Here is a 23,162-nt window from a genome sequence, read left to right on the forward strand (position 1 = left end):
CTTGTTTTGTTCTTTTACTTTTGTGTCTGGTTAAAGATCTCATCAAAAGAAGAGCCTTTGCATATAATTGATAAAGCAAAAGCTTGAGGTAGGCAAAGGAATTAACTTTTTTCATATTGACAGATTGATGAAAAATGTCTGTTGAAGTCATGTAATCGTAGACGCGTGCTACTACTCTTTGGTATCTTGCAGAGCAAACTTTAAGCAGTGTAGTATGTGAATATGCAATGAGATAATGATTCAAAAGTATCTTCGCTTTGATTGGTAGTAGAAATTTGAAGTGGTTAGAGTTTGAACTAGCTCTTGAGATGGACGGTTTAAATAAAAAGTTATATCAAATGAGGCTACCAAACCGTCCTATATAATACTCGACCACCTCTTTATTACCGCCAACTTAAACCGATTCTACAAACTGTAACTGTTAGTCATTTGTTGAGGTCATGTTAGGAGATTAAAGCTGTTAATTCACTCAAGAAGGCAAGACCAATATTTATAGTCATGCCCTTCATGATTCATAGGGGTTTTAAAAAAAAAAAAAAAAAAGATTCCAAACAAACTTTATAAATTATTAAGTTTGAGGATATATTTTGAGCTTGTCAAGTACAATTTTTTTTCTATGTTGTGGATTAGATTGTCTTTTAAAAGGTTTGAATCCCATCCTTTCTGGTGTATATATGTTACTTAATTATGGTGTTGTGATTTTTGTTTTGAAGAATAATATATAGTGTAATGATTAAAATTTGGAAATGTTCCGAGGGAATGTTGTGGTAATGTGTAGAAGCAATGACCTATACCAAATGTGAATGTGAAGAAGAGGAATTTGTATAGCGTTCTCAATTTCTCATCATCAGCCTTTGGAAAAGATGGACGAGAGATGATAATAAAAGCATAAGGAATCTGTTGCACTCATCTTTACGCAATGAACCTTTTTGTTACTTCACTCTTTCAAATGCGTGTGAATATTAATACCGTTACTTAAAGTTCTAACCATCTTTAAAAACATTACTTGTTTAGACTAGTTTCTATTCAAATCAAGCCTTAGTTATAAACACTTTTAAACCCCCGTAATAATTTTGATAATGTACTTTGACAAAATAAGTAATTGTTTAGTCGTTCACATATACGCATTACTATAAGAAGAAAAGGTGAAAACTTTCATATGTACGCGCATTACTAGAAGAAGAAGATTGAAACTTGGAAGAAATCAAATTAGTTATGTATACATGTTTTGTCGCTAAAGGATTATCACAAATTAAAAGAAAACATCTTGAAATTGTAATCCAGTATTTTGTTATATGTTTACTTTGTCTTTGAACATTTATGTGAAATTGTAAACTTTCATTGTTACATGCACAACACTATACATTGATACCCAAATTAAATCTGGTACACCTATGGATTATGACCCTTGAACTTTTAATTCTTTTAAAGACCACTACAAATTTTGCATAATTATGTAGATATAATTTAATACAATTTTCTAGTACATATTTTTAAAGCTAATAGGACTGTGTAAGCCTTACACTGTAAGGCGCCACAATATTCTTCTTTAATTCTCAACACCATTTCACTGGATTAACCATCAGCTGATATACCTAGACCAAAATTGTAGTTCAATGGTTGTAATTAGTATCGTACACATCTCACCAGTCAGAATTCAAATTGGCGCAATAAGTGTTACTGAAAAAGAAAAGAAAAATCAACCAGTCGAACCAACAACACACCTTATTTATCTAAAAGAATCGGTCTACCGATCTGCGAACATGTACTTGGTCAAATGATAAAAATAGAGCACACCGAACTTGTTTAGTTTGCTAGACGGCACCATTTGATACCAAATATTATCGTCAAAATACTCAAAACTATTATTTGATCACATTACTGAAGTTGTCATACTCATATATTTAAACTATGGATAAAACTAGCAAGTAGCATTAATTGTTTTTGTAGACGCAGAGCCTTTGCTTGTCATACAGACTAGGTCACGCGGAGCTGATTAATACACACATTATTGTCCATTCGTTGATCAAGAAGCCATTGAGTTAAGTGTGTATGCTTTAAAAGAAATATAGAAAGCGACTAGAAACAATAACATTACACCACGCAAACACCACCTGTGTGGCATATACCCCTTTGCCTTTAATAATTTCCATTTCTTTCTTTTGTTCTCTCTGTACGTAAATTCATTTTAATTTCTCCTTCAGAAAAAGCCTCTTTATTAGCGAAGAATTTAATATTTATACCCACACCACCATACCTTCATTGATCTCTCCTTTGCCGTTAAGTAATGTATATAACACTATTTTTGTATAACCCTCGTTCAACAGGGCTCAATGTACCTTCTCAGTATCGCACGATATATATGTATACACACTTGTAATTAACCATCTTTAGTCTTAGGTAACGACTTATTGATTATAGAAACCGACGGCGGCTATGGGAAACGAAAAATATCCAGGCAAGTTTTGGATTAACATAAAACACAGAGAAAAATCCGATTGTGCTATATAAAAGTAATAAATAAAAAAATAAAAAAGCACAACTTAGAGTAATGAACTATTAATTATTTTCCGAGTAAAGAATAATGTGAATTATTAATTGAAAACATAATGTGAATTATTAAAGGAAGTAAGTATTAAGCGTAAGTAACGTGGTACCTGACGATTCCCACTAATTTTATCGTCTTCGTATACGATCAAAATAAAGTACGACGATTACAAATATATATACACTACATTATTTGGCCGCACTAGATGGAATCGAATCTTTAATCACATTTTTTATTGTAATACCAATAACATAAAAACAAAACAGTTAAAAATTAAATATCTTTAAACATATAAAAGAAGCGTTTGTTTCGCCATCCTCTTTTGTCTTTTCACTATTTTCAGTTACACTTTTTATTTCTCTCAACAATTTATTCGTTTTCTCTCTTTCTCTCTCTGATCATGGCTTCCTCTATTTCCACTGGTACTTTCTTTTGTTTTCTAACATTCATATATGTAATTAGTGATCACTCATCTGTACAATTAGATCGATCTTTAAAAACATTTTTTCTTGGTTGTAGGAGTGAAATTTGTTCCAGAAGAAGACAATTTCTTGCAAAGACATGTCGCCTTTTTCGACAGGAACAAAGATGGTATCGTTTATCCTTCGGAAACATTTCAAGGTACGGTCTTAAACATATGTCTTAATCAATCTCGTAATATCTAAACCTAAATTTGTATTAGAGATCGTTTGTCTTCTTCTACAGTGCATGTGTGTGTGTGGCTGTTATTAACTTACTATTATATATGGTCTTATCAAGATATTTTGATATATTTACTGTTTTTACTGTCTGATCTTGAAAAAAAAATCAAGAACAGGATTTAGAGCAATCGGATGTGGATATTTATTGTCAGCAGTCGCTTCTGTGTTCATAAACATAGGTCTCAGCAGCAAAACTCGTCCGGTAATCTGAAAATTATTGGTAAAGTTAAATTATAGTTTCATACGTTACAAAAAAAGAAAAGGAATCAAAGTTATGTTTGGTTGTAGGGTAAAGGATTCTCGATCTCGTTTCCTATAGAGGTTAAGAATATTCACCTTGCCAAACATGGCAGTGACTCAGGCGTTTACGACAAAGATGGACGGTATGGTTTTAGTTTGCCAAATAAATTCATATCTAGTAATTATGGAATTTTGGGAAATCTTAATAACTTTAAATTTTGTTAGGTTTGTGGCTTCGAAGTTCGAGGAGATATTTGCGAAGCATGCACACACACATCGCGACGCTTTGACTAACGAGGAACTCAAAGAACTCCTAAACGCAAACAAAGAACCTAATGATCGCAAAGGATCGTGAGTATCGAACCGGTTTGGTTTAATTTGTCTCTATACCAAAACCAAAAAAATATGATCATATGATGAATATCAGAATATGAATAATCTATGTGAATTAAAAATGCAGGATTGCAGCGTACACGGAGTGGAAGATATTGCATTATTTATGCAAAGACAAGAACGGTTTGTTGCACAAAGATACAGTGAGAGCTGCCTACGATGGCTCTCTTTTCGAAAAACTCGAGAAACAAAGATCTTCTAAAACTCCTAAGAAACATCCATAAATCTTAATTTAAAAAAGGTTATTCTGCTTGTGGCGGTCTATTTGTTTATATGAAAGTTATTACTACTTTAATGTTATATGTAAATTACTATGGTGTGAAGATATTGCAATGTGTTTGTTTTTATAAAATTATATATAGTTTTCGTATATAATTGATTATTTGTGTACGTACTTGTTAAGTTGTTTGTATCTTATAACAGTAAAAGTAATGTAATTCAATTTGAACACAAATTAACATATTTTCAAGTTACATACTTTTTTTTCGGTTCACGAAAAGTAGTAATTTAGTGACTTGAGCTCAACCTATAAAAACGTTATGCATATTGGTGATGTTGTAGCTGAATGTGGCTAAGGAGATTGAAAGCATGAAGCTTAAGTTGACACATTCAGATAAAAAAAGGGAGAATGAAAGCATAAAAACTTTTGGTGGAACAAAGCTAGTATGTAAGACACTGGAATAAGCTGTGTGCATGAAGTAATGAACGTGGAATTATAATGATGTGGCGAATTATATTTGGCAATTTGGAATATTGGAGTTTCCTTTATTGTTTAGCGAGATATCATCAGATCAAATAAAAAGAAGATTTGGGGTTATCTTAAATTAGGAAAGTATGTTAGCCTAAGTGATATGTTAGCTATCTATATATTTGTATTGAGGTTTAAGGTTTTTCTTGAGCCGCATAGAATAAGTAGGAGCCAAGCGAATAAGCTTTTAGGGTTCTTAACAAGTTTTGGTTAGATTAAGAATTGGTCAGTGATAAGTCGTGTTGACTGTGTGTAAATCTGATTAAACATATTTTGTAAGATTGTTTAAGTGATTCTTAATAAGAAAAGAGGTTCTTTTCAATATTGGCTGCATCTTCGTTTTTACAAACGTTCCAAAGTTATAAAAGGATTTAGGTTGAAGTTTTAAATCTCTTGCGCCTGTGACATTTGTATCGAAACCAGATTGAGAAGTGTAAACAAATAGTAAAATAAACAATCAAATTTAATCTACAGTGATACCAGATTTATTAAGGGTTTTGACTAGAGCAAAATAAATACTTTCTCCGTTTCAAAATATAAGATGTTTTAGAGAAGTTTTTTGTTTCATAATATAAGATGTTTTCAAGTTTAATTTCTATGCAATTTTTACATTAGTTTAGTATTTTATATTATGTAATATTGTTTCTGATTGATTGAACTTGTTAAAAGTAAAAACTTATTAATCTGCGTGTTTTAATTAAAACATCCTATATTTTGAAACGGAAGAGGTATATCTTAAGAACTTATAATAAGTCATTTCTTTTTTTATGACCATCGAGGAACCAAAACAACTCCTCGACGCAAACTAATAAATAACCTAATGCTCGAAAAGGGTAGTAAATATTGAACCTGTTTGGTTTGATTCAGTTTAATTTTAAATTTTCTATACACCAAAACCGAAAATGTGAATTTCTTCTTTTTTTACTCTTAATTGGATTCATATTATCGATAGTTCCATACTCTTTCAAAATGTCGCGTTTTAAGCTAAGCCACGAAAATAATATCTGTCTCCACCATTATTAGTTACATTATCGCCCATTCACCAATTTGATCATTCCCCTTTGCCGATAAGTAATGTATATTACTATTTCTGTATAGACCTTTCCAAGCAGCCCCCAGTATGGTCATAGTTAAATTCAGTAACCTTCTCAGTCTTCCTTGCACGATATATTCTCTTTTTTTTTAACACGATATATATACACTTATAATAAATAAATGCTATAACAAAACTCTTGGCAACTTTTTTTTTTTTTCATAATTTAGAAGTGATCCTAAAAGTTTCCTAGGCCTAAAGATTAATCTCCTGGAGCCGGGAGAAACCATGTTAAACTCTTGGCCACTTTGTCATTAATACAAACACATGAAAGTATAATATAGAGTAATGAACACTAAATATATTCTCTTCATAACAAAAAACGATGAGGATTATTATTGAAAATAGACATCGTTGAAGGGTATTTTTGAAAAGTGATATAAAAATGATTACTTTTAAAAATTCCATAAATATTTTTATATGTTACCATGTTCGTAACTTTTCATGGTTTAAAATGAATAAGAGTAAATAAGTATCACGAAGTTGATTTCGCTGATATTTCCATCCATATTTTCAAGGAGAATTTTTAAAAATACCCATTTTCTATGTTACTTTTCAAAAATACCTTTCAATCATGTTTATTTTCAAAAATATCCCTTTTTAATATATAAAATAACTAAATTCTAAACCATAAACTCCAAATACTAAACCCTATCCCCTAAAAATTATACCTTACATATAAAATAGAGAACCCAAGAAAAAAATTCTAAAACTTAATTTAACATATTAAAATTGTGAAAAGAGGGTAAAAATGAAAATATTCAAAAAAATATATTTTTGAAAAGGGGTATTTCTAACAAATTCATAACTATACTAAGTTATTATTTTTGAAAACATTGGTTTGAGAAATTTTTGATTATTTTGATAAATTTAAGTAAATTTAAAATTTTACAGAAACAATACATATATAATTGTGCCAAAATATTATTCAATATAAGAACTTCAATAATGTTAATACTCATTATATTATTAATTAAGCTACCATAGAAGAAAAAAAATAAGTCACTATAAATTTTATATTATATTCTAATGTTAAATTTTGAAATTACAATTTTAATAATTCTTTGACTTAGATTTATATTCTCATCTTTGTTTTTAATAGTTTAAAAATAAAAAAATGGAAGGATTTTTCAAGTTCATCAATTAAACCATGAAAGGATACTTCAATTTCATAAATTTCATATTTTATCATTACCAAAAAAATCAATTCATATTTTATTTATTAGTATAATTGTTTATTAAACTATTAATTAGTTTTATTTCATTATTTAGATTTTACATTTAGTTATTTTACTACAGTTAATTAGCTTAATAATTTACAGTTCTATTAATTAGGTTAATAATTTACCTAGATTCTAGCAAATCTCACAAAAATATTCAACCAGATTTAGCTACATTTAGCCATTGCAAATTAGATATAGAGTTATTTAATGCTAGCTAGATGTTACTGAAAATTTAGTTTATTTATACAATTTGTTCATCCAGCTGGTACTATTTAGATTTTAGACCCTATAAATATTACTATCACATTGGCACCATATCGAATCAAACTTATTCTCATTATCATATAATAACACAAAATGAACAGTCAAATCTCTAAATATAAAAGATGCTTGTGTTTGCCTTCTCTTTTCACTATTTTCATTTACTTGTTCTCTCAACCTGTGTTGTTTAGTTTTCTCTCTCTCTCCTCTCTGGCCATGGCTTCCTCTAATTCAAATGGTACTCTATTTCCAACATTTATATTTGTAGTTATGTATCTTTACCATTAGATCTCTCTTAAAACGTTTTTTTGTGATTTATAGAAGTGAAATTTGTTCCGGAAGAAGATAATTTCTTGCAGAGACATGTCGCCTTCTTCGACAGAAACAAAGATGGCATCGTTTATCCATCGGAAACATTTGAAGGTAAGATCTTACAAATAACCAAAAATGTCCTTATCAGTCTTGTAACATCTAAAACTAGATTTCTATTAGAAATCTTTTGTCTTGTGTGTGTGTCATGGTCTTATCCGTTAATAAAGAAAAGGAAGATCGTTTATATATTTACTAATTTTATTGTTTTAACATAACAAACAAACAAAAACAGGATTTAGAGCAATCGGATGTGGATATGCGATGTCAACATTCGCTTCTATGTTCATAAACATGGGTCTCAGCAGCCAAACTCGTCCGGTAAATATTGTTATAGTTAAAATATAATCTCATATATACGTTACAGAAAGAAAAAGAAAAAGAATCAAAGACGTGTTTGGTTGTAGGGTAAAGGGTTCTCGTTGTCGTTTCCGATTGAGGTTAAGAATATCCACCTTGCCAAACATGGCAGCGATTCAGGCGTTTACGACAAGGATGGACGGTACGGTATCATCAGTTAAACTATACTAGTATAATGATACCTTTTGTGATGGTTACTAATACTTTATTTATTGTTTAATTTCTTTTAAAAAATATTAAAGATTCGTGGCTTCTAAGTTCGAGGAGATATTTACGAAGCATGCTCACACACATAGCGATGCTTTGACCAAGGAGGAACTCAAAGAGCTCCTCAACGCAAACAAAGAACCAAATGATCGTAAAGGAGGGTAAGTAATTTGGTTTAATTTTATATACCCAAAAACGCGATTATATGAATGATCTTTGATAATTTATGTGGATTGACAATGGCAGGATTCTAGCGTATGCGGAGTGGAAGGTATTGTATGATTTGTGCAAAGACAAGAATGGTTTGCTGCAGAAGGAGACAGTGAGAGCCGTCTATGATGGTTCTCTTTTCGAAAAACTCGAGAAACAAAGAGCTTCTAATAAATCCTAAGATACATGCATCCATAAACAAACGCCTATCTAAATTCATTTATGCTCGTGAATCTGTTTGTTTTTTAAAATAATATTATCAAATCTTTATTATTATAGTAAAATATGGTGTAAAAGATTGATTATGATGTATTTGATTTTCTATAATTATAGTTTCTAGTTTATTTGATTAATTTGTGTTTGTGTACGTACTTTTATCTTATTCCAATAAAAGGATAGTATATAATTTAAACTGAAGAGACAAACATACAATCTCAAATTCTCAACCGATGAAAACGTTCCGAAGTAAAAAAATTTAAGATTCAAGACTCTCAACTTAGGGGCTTTGGCAAGAAAATTAGAAACTTGAATCTAGTGGAGAGACTTGAATGTATCTGACCAGACTCAAAGCCTTAATTATGGGGCTTTGGCAAGAAAAATAAAATCGGACGCACTTAATTATGGTTTTTGTCCCAATTTAATTGGGTCAATTGAACAGAAATAAAGAATCAAAGCCTTTAAGATCTGTTAGTTTAGGTAGCAGGCCCAACTTAAATATCAGATATTTGAAAGGTACGTACGTACTACTACACAAACATTATTGACAAACACGAATTGGAACGTGTAATTTAATAAAATTGGAATGATCGATACATCTTATAAAGTACCTTAGAATATGAAATTACACATTAAACATAAAATAAAATAAAAGATATTATGCTTATTGTGGTGTCTTATCTATTATCTATAGCATGTGTAATGTTACATTCTTGTAGTTCCCTTTTCATTTCAGGAAAACTTTTGTTTAAAGAGACAGTCCGTGATAGGGGCCAGGTGGGTGAGTTTAAACCTTTTTATTCCTCAAAATAATTAAATGCCGACAAATCATGTCTTAATCCATAACTAATCTACTTTCATATATGGCATTGATTAATTTCTTTATACACTTTTGAGGATATGTTGGTCTCTCAATATATAAAAAGTTATGCTCAGATATATATCGCAACAATTAAATGACTTTATAAAAGAAATAATAATAATCAGATTCTTACTTCTTACAATACAATGTAAACAGATCCCATCATTTATGCGTAAGAAGAGAAAAGTTATATACATAAAATATATATATATATATATATATATATATATATATATATATATATATATAACAATTACATTTGATCTTGCTATTCCATGTGAAAATAGGTAGACTTTGAGAACAAGAAAAGTAAAACAGAGGCATATTGGTCTTGTCATTTTGTATATATAACTTTTGAATATTTTTGTTAATGATTTTATTTATCAAGATGATCTCTAGCCTTTAAGGAAGTATTAGAGTTCAAATCTTTAATTATAGTTATAAGATAGCTACTGATTTCAACTCTAAAAGATCTCCACAATATTTCCAAGAAACGTTTTCCTTTTGGCATTGACGAACGACGAGTCAACTGAATTAGGTTAGTCTAAATTCAAGAAAATTATCAACTGCGCAATACCGATTTTTATTATTATTTTCAAGAACTTGACCAATGACTTATTAGAAGTCAAGCACGAAAATACTCACCAAAATCCCTTAATTTCTGATATATTCTCTCTGAGAGTATACTTTCTCGGTATCGAAATGGTTAAGGTTATGAATCTTGGAAAAACAAAACTGAGTTACTAAGTACTATGAAAAAAAAAAGATGTTCGAAATATCAATCCAGTCTAATTCTAATCGAATCAACATACTATTACCCCAAAAAAGCAAAAAAGAAAAAAAGAAAGAAAAACCAAATCAAAACCGAAGACTCAAGTTTCAAGACGAGCAACAATGTTAGAACTTTGTATAGCCACTCAAGCTGAAGTGTGTAAAATAAGAAGAGTTCATAAATTTTTAACAAAAGTCTTTTACTTATTTTATTTTTGGTAGGCCCATGATCGTGAACGTTACCCAGTCTTTGTTTAGCTGCTCTTTTCACTGATATCTTTTCTCTCTTCTTTATGTTACGTTTTATTTTGGAAAGTAATATGATGATGACACCACGTAATTACCATAACTTTCTGCTCTCAGTTATAGTATGTATCTTCTAATTAATGAGTAATGTTATTATTTCAACTTCGTAACTGATTCGAATAGATCCCTTCTCGAGAAAATGATTACGTTTTAGTGTTACACAATTTTCAATTAGCAACGTTTTAGTATCATGACTGTAAAAGGTGATAACACTACGTACATGCATGTTTCTTTTTTCTTCTGTTTTTTCATTTAGTTTTGATATACACTACACGCATGTTGTAATTAATTTATAAAGATTAGAGGATTCACACTACACGCATGTTGTAATTAATCAATTTATATGTGTAGGACTGTTGGACATTATATACTTTTACATATACAACAGATATACTAGTGGATTTTTAAACAGTATTTCATATTTTAACAATAATAAAAGAAAAATACTATAGTCAATATGACAATAACAATCTATAGCCAAAGAAAAAGTCTACACAATCTCGACCGTGTGGGTGGTTTGATTCGCTTACCGGTCCCGTAACTGAAACTTTGACGTTGGAAGCCTCTAGTAACCCTGTTGATCTCATTTTATACAAATACAACCATGATTGTATAACGTATTATATATCTCGACCAGCACGCCAAGATCCCTTTCCATATAATTAAAATTCATTTAAAAGTACCATTGCCTATCCAAATTATATACGCCATACTATATGTAAAATTAATAAACTAATAACCATAACTCATTTTCATGACGTATAGTCGTTCATTACTCGGCATTATCTTCTGTTACTCATATTGCATGCTTTTCTAACCAAAAAACTCACTACTAGCTATGGTCTATTTATCTTTAACATGACAATATATATATACACACATAATGCTAGAAGCTTCTTCCTGTATTCACTACGTAAAAGACAAAAGTAGACCGAGGATATATATGAAAGAAAAATTGAGAATGACATCTTTTGGCGATTATAAAAATGTCAAGAAGCTTGTTTTGTATCAATTTCGTGGCAATTCCGCCAATTTTATACGCCTTTAAACTCCATAGCGGACCCATATATACTATTAGAAAAGTCAAGACCACAAGAAACTCCTCAATTTATTTTCCTTCTTAATTAGTGGCTTACAGAAAAGGTAATTATTTATTAACTAGTAATAACGGTATAAGCAAAAGAATTCACACAAGTCACTGTTGAAGTCTCAATATCGAATAGACGAATACAAATGAAATGGGTAAAAATAACTCTATAAAACAGACTTAACATAAATAATTTTAAATTGTGATGGACATAAAATAGCCGCCAAATTCCACATTCAAGTTCTAAAAAATCAATCTGAAACGGAGAATGATTAGTAATCTGAATAACACGGAATTTGCAAATTGTAGAAAGTCTAAAGAACGTCCCCAACCCATAATTAAAAAAAAAAAAAGCATGCAACATGGAACCACAATAAGAGTACCCTTCTTTACGTTAATTCTCTTTAAAGCAAGTCTTCTCTCTACAACTTCTATTTTACCAAATCATCTCACTTTATCTCTCAAAAAAAGAAGAAGGTAAACAACTAAACATGTCCAAGACAAAGACGACCCTTCTCTGTTTCCTTCTCACCGCCGTCATCCTAATGAATCCATCTTCCTCCGCCCCCACGGACAATTACATATACGCCGTTTGCTCTCCGGCTAAGTTCTCCCCTGGCTCCGGCTACGAGACAAACCTAAACTCTCTCCTCTCTTCCTTTGTCAGCTCCACCGTCCAAATCCGCTATGCCAACTTCACCGTTCCTAACAAAAAGCCCGAACCGGGGGTTACCGTATACGGTGTTTTCCAGTGCCGGGGCGACCTCGACCCAACCGCCTGCTCGACGTGCGTATCACGCGCCAACGCACAGGTCGGAACCTTATGTTCCAACTCGTACTCCGGGTTCTTGATGATGGACAGCTGTCTGGTCCAGTACGACAACAGTTCGTTCTTTGGGGTGCAAGACAAAACGTTGAGGCTCAACAAATGTGGGCAGGCGATGGAATTCAACGACCAGGATGGGTTGACCAGAATTAGTGACGTCATCGGTTCTTTAGGTTCCGGAAGCGAGCCCTACAGGACCAGTGGGAACGGGAATGTTCAGGGGGTGGCTCAGTGCATGGGGGATCTAAGTACAGCACAGTGTCAGGATTGCTTGTCTGATGCAATCGGACGGCTCAAATCTGATTGTGGGATGGCTCAGGGAGGATACGTTTACTTGTCCAAGTGTTACGCGCGTTTCAGTGTCGCTGGCGGTCACGCGCGTCAGAACCCAAACTATGGTCAGTCTTCCTTTATTTGTTTTTATTAGTAGTATTATAAAAAGTCGTAGTCACACCAGATTAACAAAATATACAAATGTAAGTATGTAACCATAGAAAGCAACATCTCTAGTCAAGTCGAGAAATATGAGAATTATTTAGATGATTAACTTTTTTAAATATTAATAGTTTACTAATCAAACCATATTATCTACTAAAAGTTTGTGTGCGTGTGTGTTAATTTTAAACTCGTGAAATGTTAAATTATTGACAGAAGGAGAGAAGAAGGACAGTAAGGATGATAACGGAGTTGGGAAAACATTGGCGATAATAATAGGAATCGTCACCTTAATCATTTTGCTCGTTGTGTTTCTCGCTTTTCTTGGAAAGCAATGTAGAAAATTACAAGGTATATATGTTTTTTATATTTTAATTTTCGTTTTTGTTTGGTTCATATATAGACAAGAACTAAAATTACTACATGTATGCCTTTTGCAGATGAGAAATGGTGTAAATGAAAAGACAAAGTGGGAAAGAGATCACCCAACGACTCGAGTCGAGCAACTGCTAGCTAGTTGTATTTTTGTAATTTTTTTTTTGTTCTCACTCATAAGATGTACGTAGTTATAGTAAGTAAATTAATATTTATATGATTGTCTTTTCGAATCGGTTTATGTATAATTGTCGGACTTATATAAGCCAAAGCGATATATTCTTCTTTCATGTGAATGAAAACATTCGATTCTGTATCTATAAATGCCACTTTTTTCGTCTATGCAAATTTAAAAGTAATTAATTAACAAGAAAACATACACATATGTTTTAAAAAATGAACATGTCAAGAATAATGGAACAGAATAAACACGAATTATATAGGTTGGAGATCCAAAAAATAAAATCATTTTGCCCGTCCTATTGTGTATGGCAAAACGAATCTTTTCTTCTTATGGCATCATTATTTATTCTCTTATTGTCTAAAGAACTCAACTGAAGACTTGGCCTAATGTGCTTTTAATCATTAAAAAAATGATAATTTAAAATTGTAAGCCAATTGCCAAATGGGTTTTATGACTTTGAAAGACCAACTAACGTCTAATTCTTTTCCATATTCTTTATTTTCTGATAGTTTTGACATGTACTATCGATGAGAGATTGCTTAATAACCTGGTTCTTCTTTTATACATTAAACTAATAAATGAAATGTACTATATGTTTGAAACTCTTGATGTATAAGAGAACAAATATTATCATATGGTATAACAATATCATTTATCAAAGATTCAAAACTTCCACGTATTAGAAAATTCGCTTTAGTAAGAATACTCAATCTACAAGTTCTTTAAGGTTAGTTTTTGATGTCAAAACTCAAAAGAAAACTTGAAGAATGATGCATTTAGCAAATCTAGTGGACAGTGTTTATGGGCCGGTAACATACTTATAGGCCTTAAGATAAGCTAAGGGAAACTTCGTTCAGCCCATTGAGCAGCATCCCTCGTGGGTTACCCAATAAAGTGACACTTCGTCTCCACGAAAGAGTCTCGTCGGCGATCAGCTCATCAAAGTCATCATCACAAATATTATTGCATTATACTTTCCGAAGAAAAGAAAAAAGAAATGAAAGTGATAAATACCAAACCGTTGCATAAGAAGAAGCAAACCACACACCTTTTACATGTGTGGGAGAGAGTGTGAGTTCACAAATAAAATATCCAAATCCAATAAGCCAAAAACCTTTTTGAAAAAAAAAAAAGAATAAAATAAATAGAAACAAGCACTTAGCCACCGACAGATGTCTAATTGTATATGGTCCTCAGAAACCAAAAAAATCAAAAGAATAAACACGTGATAATTAACCAGTCTAACCGGTCACACCAACCGTTAGTTCCCGGTATTAAAAAAAAAAAAAAGCAAGCACACATGCTTTAATCAAGAAATAGAAAAGCGGGTTATAAAAATTAGACTCTCTCCTAAAGTGTGTCTGCTACATTTACCAAAACGAAACCTTCCTTTGTTGTTGTTTCTCTCCACTTCTTTCTTTAAATTGAATTGTTTTTGTGCACAAACAGAGAGAAGCTAGATAACGTAATTTGAGCGGTTTTGTCTATTGCAATGGAAAGAGATTTTCTGGGTTTGAGCGACAAGCAGTATCTGAGTTGTAATAACGATGATGGTGTCGGAGAACGAGGTTTGTGTTCTTCTTGTCTCTAAGATCTTTTTATTTTTAATGTTTATATATGTCGTCCAAAAGTTTTTTATATTTTAATATAATTTCAGATTCTGAAACTTAAAATAAAAGATTCCATTAAATCTTTGAATGAAAATTAAAAATTTTATTATATACTTTTAGGGTTGTTGAGTAAGAAGGCAGCTAGACGATTGGGGAAGGCAAAGGTTCTTGCTACTTCAAATTTCATGCCTGCTTCAGATTTTCAGGTTGGTTCAACTTAACTAACATTCAGCTCAGTCTCTTTAATTTAGTTACCATTAATTTGGTTTCCTAATTTTTACAACGGTTATTATATGTGAACACACACAAATAAAATTTATTTGGTAATCTAATGGTTTTATAAGCTAGCCTACCGGATAATCATAAATTTTACCATTTAAGCAATTCTTTTAACACACACATTTAAGAAGTTGTGTTATGTTTGTGTCCCACACACATCCAAATCATAATTGTCATCTTTGTGTTGTTGTGTATGTGGCCAATACCAGAATTTGTTTCTTAATATTTTATTATTAAAAGAAGTTGTGTTGATAAGAGTTTGTAGGGTCGTTTGCCAGCCGCAAAGTTAGAGGGACATATCTAATTAAAAAATATATGTGGCGTTTGGCGTTTGAATCACGGATCACGTTTCATATTGGCAAAATTTTTTTTTTTTTTTGTAAGAATATTAGAGACATGTAATAATGTAAAAATGTTGACGTCGCAGGAGGCTAAGGTGTTTCCGGGTGGATACCAGTGGGGATCAGTTTCCGCGGCCAGCGTTTTCCGTAGAGGCCAATTTGGCGGTGCGTTTCAGAACGCGACCCCGCTTTTACTAGGCGGATCAGTTCCTTTACCAACTCATCCTTCACTTGTTCCACGGTATTTTTTTTTTTTTTTTTTAATGCTAAAGAATTTAACAAAATATTAATCTATTTTTTCATATGTGTGATTTTGGTTATGTGCTTTGTGGAAACAGAGTGGCTTCATCCGGATCAACTCCTCAGCTCACTATCTTCTACGGTGGAACTGTTAGCGTCTTTAATGACATATCTCCTGATAAGGTATATATAATCAAAAGATTCCATACGATTAACAATTGATACATGACATGTTCTAATAATATAGGCTATAATGATGATTTGTGAGTAGGCTCAAGCCATCATGTTATGTGCTGGGAAAGGTTTTAAAGGTGAAACTGGAGAGAGCAGCTTGAAGAAACAACAACCGGTTCGAGAAGCTGAAAAAGTGTATGGAAAACAAATCCATAACACTACTGCTGCTGCTGCATCGTCAAGCTCTGCCAATCACAATGATACTTACTCAAAATGTAGGGACAACAACAAACACGTTGATGTTGCCACGACTAATGCAATGAGCATGATCGAATCATTCAATGCAGCAGCTCCTGGTAACATGATTCCTTCAGGTAGTAATAATATAAAACCAATTATATTATTCAAGATTTTCATACCACATCATAGAATATGTCTAATACTCAAAAATTGCTTTCTTGTTCAGTTCCTCAAGCTCAGAAGGCATCCTTGGCTCGGTTCTTGGAGAAGCGCAAAGAGAGGTATGATTTTGTGTATTTTCTTTATAAGAAGCTCGAGCTTTGCAACTGAAAATCTTAACGAATTAATGTTTTGTTGATGTAGGCTTATGAATGCAATGCCATACAAGAAGATGCTTCTTGATTTGTCGACAGGAGAATCCAGTGGAATGAACTACTCTTCTACTTCACCTACCTAAAAATCTTTCTTGATTTCTTTTTATATATAAACCTTTTTGAGGTTTTTTTATTTTAGCCTATACCATTTATATATATTTACGTGAGGGAGAAGGCGTTAGGGCGTCTCTGTATTTGATCATTGTTTGTAATGCTTTGATCTATTATTGTAGGATTATTACTTTATAAACTTAAGCACTAACAGATATACGTTTGTCATGTCTGTCAAGAATTTCTGATCGAAATAAATATTCACTATTGTTATTAAATTATCTTTTTTCTGATCACAAACGAAAATTTTGGATACATTTGCTAAAGAGAATGAATACCAAATTCGTGATTACGAAACAGAGATATTTATATTTATTGAGGCAGAGAAATTATATCGTAGGAAAGTAATAATGGTGAAGGAGATGTATAATCTCCATAGAAAAGTTTGGTGAGGAGGACCAAAAACAAAAAACAAAAAACAAAAGAGCTTACTTAACCTGTGAAATTGTAAACTCATCACAAAAAACACGTTCATATTTTTATGAGTGGATAAGAATGAACGATCCTCGTCTTATCAATAATATTGCAGATCAAACACTTTTTTGCAAATCTCACACCATTTACTCTTGTTGTCCTTTCATGCCCCCACCAAGTTGTGCAATTGGAACTACCAGTCTACCACTACACAATTCAAAAGTACATTGTTTTAGTCCGTTTGTGATTTGTTTTATCAACTGATGGATTATTATGATTCCCTAATGCTCATTTTAAGTGTTATCTCATTTATTCTCAATTAAATACACTCTGCTTAGAAAGAGATTTTTGCGGAAATTATGAGATGATATTAATTTCACAATGGGGATACACACATATTTATAGGGGAGCCTAGTGTGCGCTGTCATAAGCACTTACCTATGTATAATGTAAGTCATTTATTCTCACAACAAAAGACAACCTGAACATATAAAATTAGAAGATGATACTTTTATATTTAGTGTGTTATGTCTTTTGAATTAGTTGATATGTTCTATTTTCCATAAACATGTCTTATGTGGATTTGGATCCGGGTTGTGACACATCAACATTACCGGTACAAACCACTATGGCACTATACTACATGTCTATATATAATTTAGTTAATAAATATAAGTTTGATTTTGATTTGAAATTTTTGTGTCATTTTCCATTGATTTAATGTTAGAAAAATGTAGAGACAAGCCAACGTTTCATCTCTCTTGTTTATCTATTGGTATTGAGAACGATTTAAGGCTATAAAAATGGAAATAGACCAGTGGTTGTGTAGTCCTATATTCCATCAATCTTCATTTGAAAGAAATAATTGAAATGGGTGGCCTAAAATGAGCGATTTAACGTTATACATTTTGTTTTTCCGGAAACATAGCTTTCCAAAAAATTTTATAATGTCTTCTCTCTTTGTTTGACAACTCACACAACTGGTTGTTCGTCATTAACCTAAATATAAACCAAACTTGTATTATCTCTAATGTTTGTGTGAACATAAAAAAAAAAAATTAAAAAAAAAACTTGTTATTTTAGGCTTTGTCATAGACAGACATGTCTTGTGCTCAACACAAGGCAAGGACATGGATATTTTGCGATCAACAGTTTTACCTAAATCACCGGCAAAAACATAAATGTCTTACGTTTCAAACTTCAAAGTACATTTTTTAGATAAAGCCTGAATTTGTTTGTTGATATATGTATCAATCATCCATTGGTTATAATCAATTATATGTACGTATCAAACCTTATAACAAAAGAGAAAAAGATACACGTATTAATCATTCGTTGGTTATAAATTTATAATCATACAGATGATAAGGGTTTTGAATTTAACATCACTTTTAAAAACAAAACAAAATTTAGAAGAATCAGCGATTATGATGAAACAACCCAATCCGTTCTTTTTTTAATATCCTAAATGTATTCCATACTCACTAGCAACCTACCCCAATCAATAACAACAACGGATAACAATAATCAATCCAATGACCAATAACAATTAAAGAAATAACATGATATCAATCCAACAACAATCTAGAACATAAAACCAATCATAAACCACCAATCCTAACAACCGTTCTAGACCACTAAGTTTTACTCTAACATCCTAACAAAGACACAGAGTACACAACCGAGCCTCTAGAACATCCTCTTCTTCATGGTCTTGATTCCACAATCACACTTTGCATTTACCTGCGCCACAACACAAAAAAGAGGCGTAAATATTACCAGAAATACTTAGTGAGGCAATCCTTCCATCTACTAGGCTATACACACAAGCAATAAGATCTCTCATGCCACAAACAACAATAATAAAACAAACCAGGAACATGCACAAAGCAACACGACATAAACCAGTCTCTACAGAAGGGTGTCGATGGACACCAGGGGGTGTCGGCCGACACCACAACTGGTGTCGACTGACACCTGCTCGACACTCCCAAATCCCTAACGGCGTCGACCGACACCTCCACATGGTGTCGACCAACACTCGTCAAGTCCTCGAGTCGTCCTCGCATTGGTGTCGACCGACACCATGAAGGTGTCGACCAATGTCGAGCATCAATTTCCTTCAAACAAAACCTCCGAAACTCGCCTCCAAGCTTCTCCCTTCCGTCCCACATGATCCCAAGAACGAATCCAAGCCTCAGGAGTCACAAAAATCTCACAGACAACCAAAAGAAACAACCACATAACACACAAATCACAGAATCAGATATCTCAGCTTGGATAAGCCATGGTCATGCACTCACCTTTACCAAACTGAGATATCTCACCAACAATGACGAAAAACACACCACCACAAACTTCTCCCACGTTCTGAGCCTTAGATCTCCAACCTCCAAGCCAAAAACTCACAAGAACAGGGAAAAAAGCTTCAGGAACCTTCAGAAAACTCACATGAACTTTTGGGGATTGCTTTCTCTCCTTTCTCACTCAAAAGCGGCGACAATTAGGTCTTCTCCACCCAAAAATGTCGATTTCCCACTTTAAATACGACCCCCAAACCGAACCAGCTTGAACCAAAAATCCTGAAATCGAACCGAACACCCAACCACATAAGGTGTCGATAGACATCACCTCTAGTGTCGATCGACACCCTCACAAAATTATCAAAATTTGGATCACGAATGTTACATATGAAATATCAAGGATACTAATAATATGCCTTAACAGTTTGAATATCATAAGATTATAAAATAGTAGATAGCGTTCAAGTTTTATAATGGTTTTGAAAGATAGTTATTTTATTTTTTCCTATTCGAATAAATGTTTCACCAAATGAAATATTAAACAATATAATAGTATTCAATTTCCAACAAACAACATAACACGTGAAATAAAAATAATAAGAAACTAATTTATCAAAACTCACCCAAAAAAACTTAAAAACAAAAATAATTCCCTGTCAAATTTTGAAAGTTTAAAAATGTTTTGCAGTTATTGCTATTCCCCTAAAATTAGAAGGCCAAACGGCTTCACTCCACCCACTCTCTTGAAGGCCTCCTTTGGCCCAAACTTAGTTAAAGATGTTACATATTTTTATAACCTAGGGGTCTGTGGTATTAAGACTTAAGAGGATAGCTTTTCATCATCATCAGAAGAAGCCATCATGGAAACAAAATGTGGGCTTGTGGATTATTACATTATGGTCTTGAAGAAAATAACGTAAACCTTCTCCATCTGAAAATATAAGAACCCGCCAAGGGAAGAGGCCGAGTAAAATATGAGCCGAAGCTGGTTCTAATGATGCAGTGCCATGCCGGGCCATAAGCAAAGTTAATGTTGCAGTGCCATGCCGGGCCATAAGCAGAGTTAGTGTCCTGATTTGTACAAACATCTCATATTTTTCAGATTAAAAAAAACACCATAGACAACTTAAAAAGCTGCATTGTTTCGGTCAAGGTATTTAATGACCTTTCTACATGTAGCACAGTGATATAGACTACTTGATCTCAAGGGCAAATACAACAAGCTGAATCATATAAGCAAACTAACTCTGAGCTATATAAGGCAAAGTGATGCTATAACAAGAACATCCAAATTCAGAATAATACTACAAAAGATTCAGCATCTCTTCGCTTTTTAATTCAGACCACACTATACTCATAAAGGTTGGTACTTGGCCAAAAAAGAAAAAACAAATCACATAGAATGGGCCTCTATTTTTTTGGGCTGATAATAGTATATGGACCTCCCTTGTGGGTAGCTGTTATAAAAATCAAAACATATGCTTTCTCAAATTAACGTTTGAAATAAGACAATTTAGCTCTTGAATGAAGACAATTTAGCGTTTTCAACTTTTTATGTTTAGGTATTTTGGTTCAATGATCGTATCAACTGTTATACTGACTCTATTCAATGGTCGTCTCGTCTATATGCATAAAAGTAATGACTGCGAAAATAAGTTTAAACACCGAGACAACTCTTTCTCTTCTTCACTAATTACGGGCTTACAATACAGTTGGTTAAGTAGTAGAAAATAAAGAGTGGCAATAACATAAATAAAAAAAGGGGTTTAGGGTGGCCTCAAGTTTTCCAGCACACCTCTAAGGGAGAGATAGTAACTAATAAGACCATCGCTCATCGCCAAGAAGAATGGCTTGAGAAGTAACCGAGAAGGCCGACGAGTGGTGCGTTGATGTAAGTCGTGGGCTCAGACTGCTGGAAGTAAGGTCTTGAGTCGGGAAAAGCGTCAGTGACATTAGGTCCACCAACAACGGCACCAACCAGAAGGTTTGGGTTAGGATTTGGGCTAAGGAAATAGCGAGAGCCTTCCTTGCATCCTATATGGCTTGGATGAGCTGAAACCGAAGGAACCGAGCTGCCACGGTGGTGAATCCTACGTGGAAACTTTTGACCATACCCAACCATGTAAGACAGTCCCATCGGGTTGTCTCCTAGAATGTAGTCCACCTGTTCACATTTTCACAAACAACATCAAACAAACGGCTATGTGTTTCTTGATCTGGTCCCAAAAACGGCTAATCTAGACGTTATTATTGTTTTGGTCTGAAAAAATTGGGACCATTACCTGACGCTTGGCGACTTGGCGGAGGAGAGATGGGGAGGCAGTTAATTCGCCGCAAGGCACAACCTTTTTGGCATGGCTCAGATAATTGGAGTAAGCCAATAGGAGGAAAGATAGTGATGTTACATGCTGCATGTTACTCCCTCCAGTCTTCACTAGTAGCCCTCCTGTGTATATAAGACAAAATATATCAGATTACTACTAATTAATTAAAGATAAAACATACAAAAAGTTTGAATATTTTGAGAGGAAAAGACAAAAGTAAAAAAAAATCACGTGATTGTGGGAAAAGTACTTTGATATTAGGAAAAATGATGGGTTTTTTTTTTTTTTTCGTTACCTCGAGAGTATTGGACTTGAGGGTGAGATATTCCAGGCAATATAGAACAAATAAACCCATCTGCGTTTTGCTTGAAAGACTCAAAATACTCTGCTTTTCCCATTAGCACTTCCTGTTTGCAAAACAACAAAACAAAAGGAAAAAACTTTATATAAAGATCACGGTTTTGGGGATATGGACAAAGCTTAAAAACAGTACAGTATATAATAACAAAGAAAGATCAAGGATTGGACATAAATAATGAAAAAAAAAAAACAAACAAACACAGAGCGCCATGTGAAAAACTGAGATGATGAAAGGGTCTTGACTGCTTGACAAATCAATTTTGCGGAAGTAAAAGATACCGTTGAGAAATGACAAAACAATAAAACCCACTTAGGCTTTTGCAGCACAATGGGAACTGGTAAGGGAGGACATGACACTTTTTTTTTTTTCTTTTTTTCACAGCCTTTTGAGTTTTGAGCCACATGCTTTGTAACAGTAACCAAAGACTTTTTTACCCTTCTCTCTTTTTTTACTGTCCCCACTTGACCCAATAGGCCTGAGCCTGATACTCTGATACTAATAATAATGTTGCTATACCTTAGTTTTTTTTTTAATACTCTATATCCAAAACCACAAATAGGAGGTTTACTCATGTGATACACCACATGCAAACTCCTTCCAACAGGAAAGGGCACAAAATCCATACTGTATACATTTCACCTACCTACATTTGATTATCAAGTTTCTATATTATTATATAATATACAAACTTTTTATCCATTCACTAGTCAAGTAGTCATGGATCATGGGGCCATGTGAGTCTCTGGCTTCCATTTGGTAAGGTTATACTATTAAAAATTATATGATGCCAAATCTAGGAGGCATGTTGAGCACACACTGGACAAAAAAAAAGGGGAATGTCCAATGAGGTATGTCTTACCTTAAGATTTTAGCTCCCACATCACATGACTATTTCTAATTGGCTAATTCCCATTATTCATCATGTGCAAGTTCCAATCATCTACCTCCCTATTCTATCTTCTCTTAATTAAAATAT

The 23,162-nt window shown here is 32.9% G+C and overlaps 5 protein-coding genes across 5 annotated transcripts in view; 4 read left to right on the top strand and 1 right to left on the bottom strand.

Moving 5' to 3' along the window:
- On the top strand, positions 2,768-4,336 carry LOC104712620 (probable peroxygenase 4). The gene is made up of 6 exons (XM_010429549.2): positions 2,768-2,970; positions 3,068-3,169; positions 3,366-3,451; positions 3,538-3,632; positions 3,715-3,840; positions 3,950-4,336. The coding sequence occupies exons 1-6, from the start codon at positions 2,949-2,951 to the stop codon at positions 4,104-4,106; spliced, it is 588 nt and encodes a 195-aa protein (XP_010427851.1). The 5' UTR covers positions 2,768-2,948; the 3' UTR covers positions 4,107-4,336.
- LOC104712621 (probable peroxygenase 4) lies at positions 7,271-8,702 on the top strand. The gene is made up of 6 exons (XM_010429550.2): positions 7,271-7,445; positions 7,529-7,630; positions 7,812-7,897; positions 7,984-8,078; positions 8,179-8,304; positions 8,390-8,702. The coding sequence occupies exons 1-6, from the start codon at positions 7,304-7,306 to the stop codon at positions 8,532-8,534; spliced, it is 696 nt and encodes a 231-aa protein (XP_010427852.1). The 5' UTR covers positions 7,271-7,303; the 3' UTR covers positions 8,535-8,702.
- LOC104712622 (cysteine-rich repeat secretory protein 2-like) lies at positions 11,918-13,547 on the top strand. The gene is made up of 3 exons (XM_010429551.2): positions 11,918-12,819; positions 13,073-13,207; positions 13,297-13,547. Exons 1-3 carry the CDS (start codon positions 12,087-12,089, stop codon positions 13,314-13,316), a joined length of 888 nt encoding a protein of 295 aa, XP_010427853.1. The 5' UTR covers positions 11,918-12,086; the 3' UTR covers positions 13,317-13,547.
- On the top strand, positions 14,735-16,952 carry LOC104712623 (protein TIFY 7-like). The gene is made up of 7 exons (XM_010429552.2): positions 14,735-14,983; positions 15,146-15,231; positions 15,732-15,886; positions 15,984-16,068; positions 16,157-16,433; positions 16,526-16,580; positions 16,663-16,952. The coding sequence occupies exons 1-7, from the start codon at positions 14,908-14,910 to the stop codon at positions 16,754-16,756; spliced, it is 828 nt and encodes a 275-aa protein (XP_010427854.1). The 5' UTR covers positions 14,735-14,907; the 3' UTR covers positions 16,757-16,952.
- Positions 21,154-23,162, bottom strand: part of LOC104712624 (endoglucanase 8) — a 4,802-nt gene continuing 2,793 nt past the window's right edge. The window contains exons 5-7 of the mRNA XM_010429553.2: positions 22,121-22,232; positions 21,784-21,947; positions 21,154-21,665 (exon numbers count right to left, since the gene is read on the bottom strand). Of these exons, the coding sequence (XP_010427855.1) occupies positions 21,333-21,665; positions 21,784-21,947; positions 22,121-22,232 (609 nt within the window). The 3' untranslated portion in view covers positions 21,154-21,332. The remainder of the gene's footprint in view (positions 21,666-21,783; positions 21,948-22,120; positions 22,233-23,162) is intronic.

This window comes from Camelina sativa, chromosome 9 (genome assembly GCF_000633955.1).
Source record: "Camelina sativa cultivar DH55 chromosome 9, Cs, whole genome shotgun sequence".
NCBI classification, from domain to species: domain Eukaryota; kingdom Viridiplantae; phylum Streptophyta; class Magnoliopsida; order Brassicales; family Brassicaceae; genus Camelina; species Camelina sativa.

Excerpts from the sequence above, each read along its gene's own strand:
- LOC104712620 (XM_010429549.2), top strand. The coding sequence starts at position 2,949 with ATGGCTTCCTCTATTTCCACTG. Across the intron at positions 3,452-3,537 it reads TCAGCAGCAAAACTCGTCCG|GGTAAAGGATTCTCGATCTC; the intron begins GTAATCTGAAAA and ends GTTTGGTTGTAG. Across the intron at positions 3,841-3,949 it reads CCTAATGATCGCAAAGGATC|GATTGCAGCGTACACGGAGT; the intron begins GTGAGTATCGAA and ends TTAAAAATGCAG.
- LOC104712621 (XM_010429550.2), top strand. The coding sequence starts at position 7,304 with ATGAACAGTCAAATCTCTAAATATAAAAGATGCTTGTGTTTGCCTTCT. Across the intron at positions 7,446-7,528 it reads GGCTTCCTCTAATTCAAATG|AAGTGAAATTTGTTCCGGAA; the intron begins GTACTCTATTTC and ends TGTGATTTATAG. Across the intron at positions 7,631-7,811 it reads TCCATCGGAAACATTTGAAG|GATTTAGAGCAATCGGATGT; the intron begins GTAAGATCTTAC and ends AAACAAAAACAG.
- LOC104712622 (XM_010429551.2), top strand. The coding sequence starts at position 12,087 with ATGTCCAAGACAAAGACGACCCTTCTCTGTTTCCTTCTCACCGCCGTC. Across the intron at positions 12,820-13,072 it reads GCGTCAGAACCCAAACTATG|AAGGAGAGAAGAAGGACAGT; the intron begins GTCAGTCTTCCT and ends AATTATTGACAG. Across the intron at positions 13,208-13,296 it reads GCAATGTAGAAAATTACAAG|ATGAGAAATGGTGTAAATGA; the intron begins GTATATATGTTT and ends TGCCTTTTGCAG.
- LOC104712623 (XM_010429552.2), top strand. The coding sequence starts at position 14,908 with ATGGAAAGAGATTTTCTGGGTTTGAGCGACAAGCAGTATCTGAGTTGT. Across the intron at positions 14,984-15,145 it reads TGATGGTGTCGGAGAACGAG|GGTTGTTGAGTAAGAAGGCA; the intron begins GTTTGTGTTCTT and ends ATATACTTTTAG. Across the intron at positions 15,887-15,983 it reads CATCCTTCACTTGTTCCACG|AGTGGCTTCATCCGGATCAA; the intron begins GTATTTTTTTTT and ends TTGTGGAAACAG.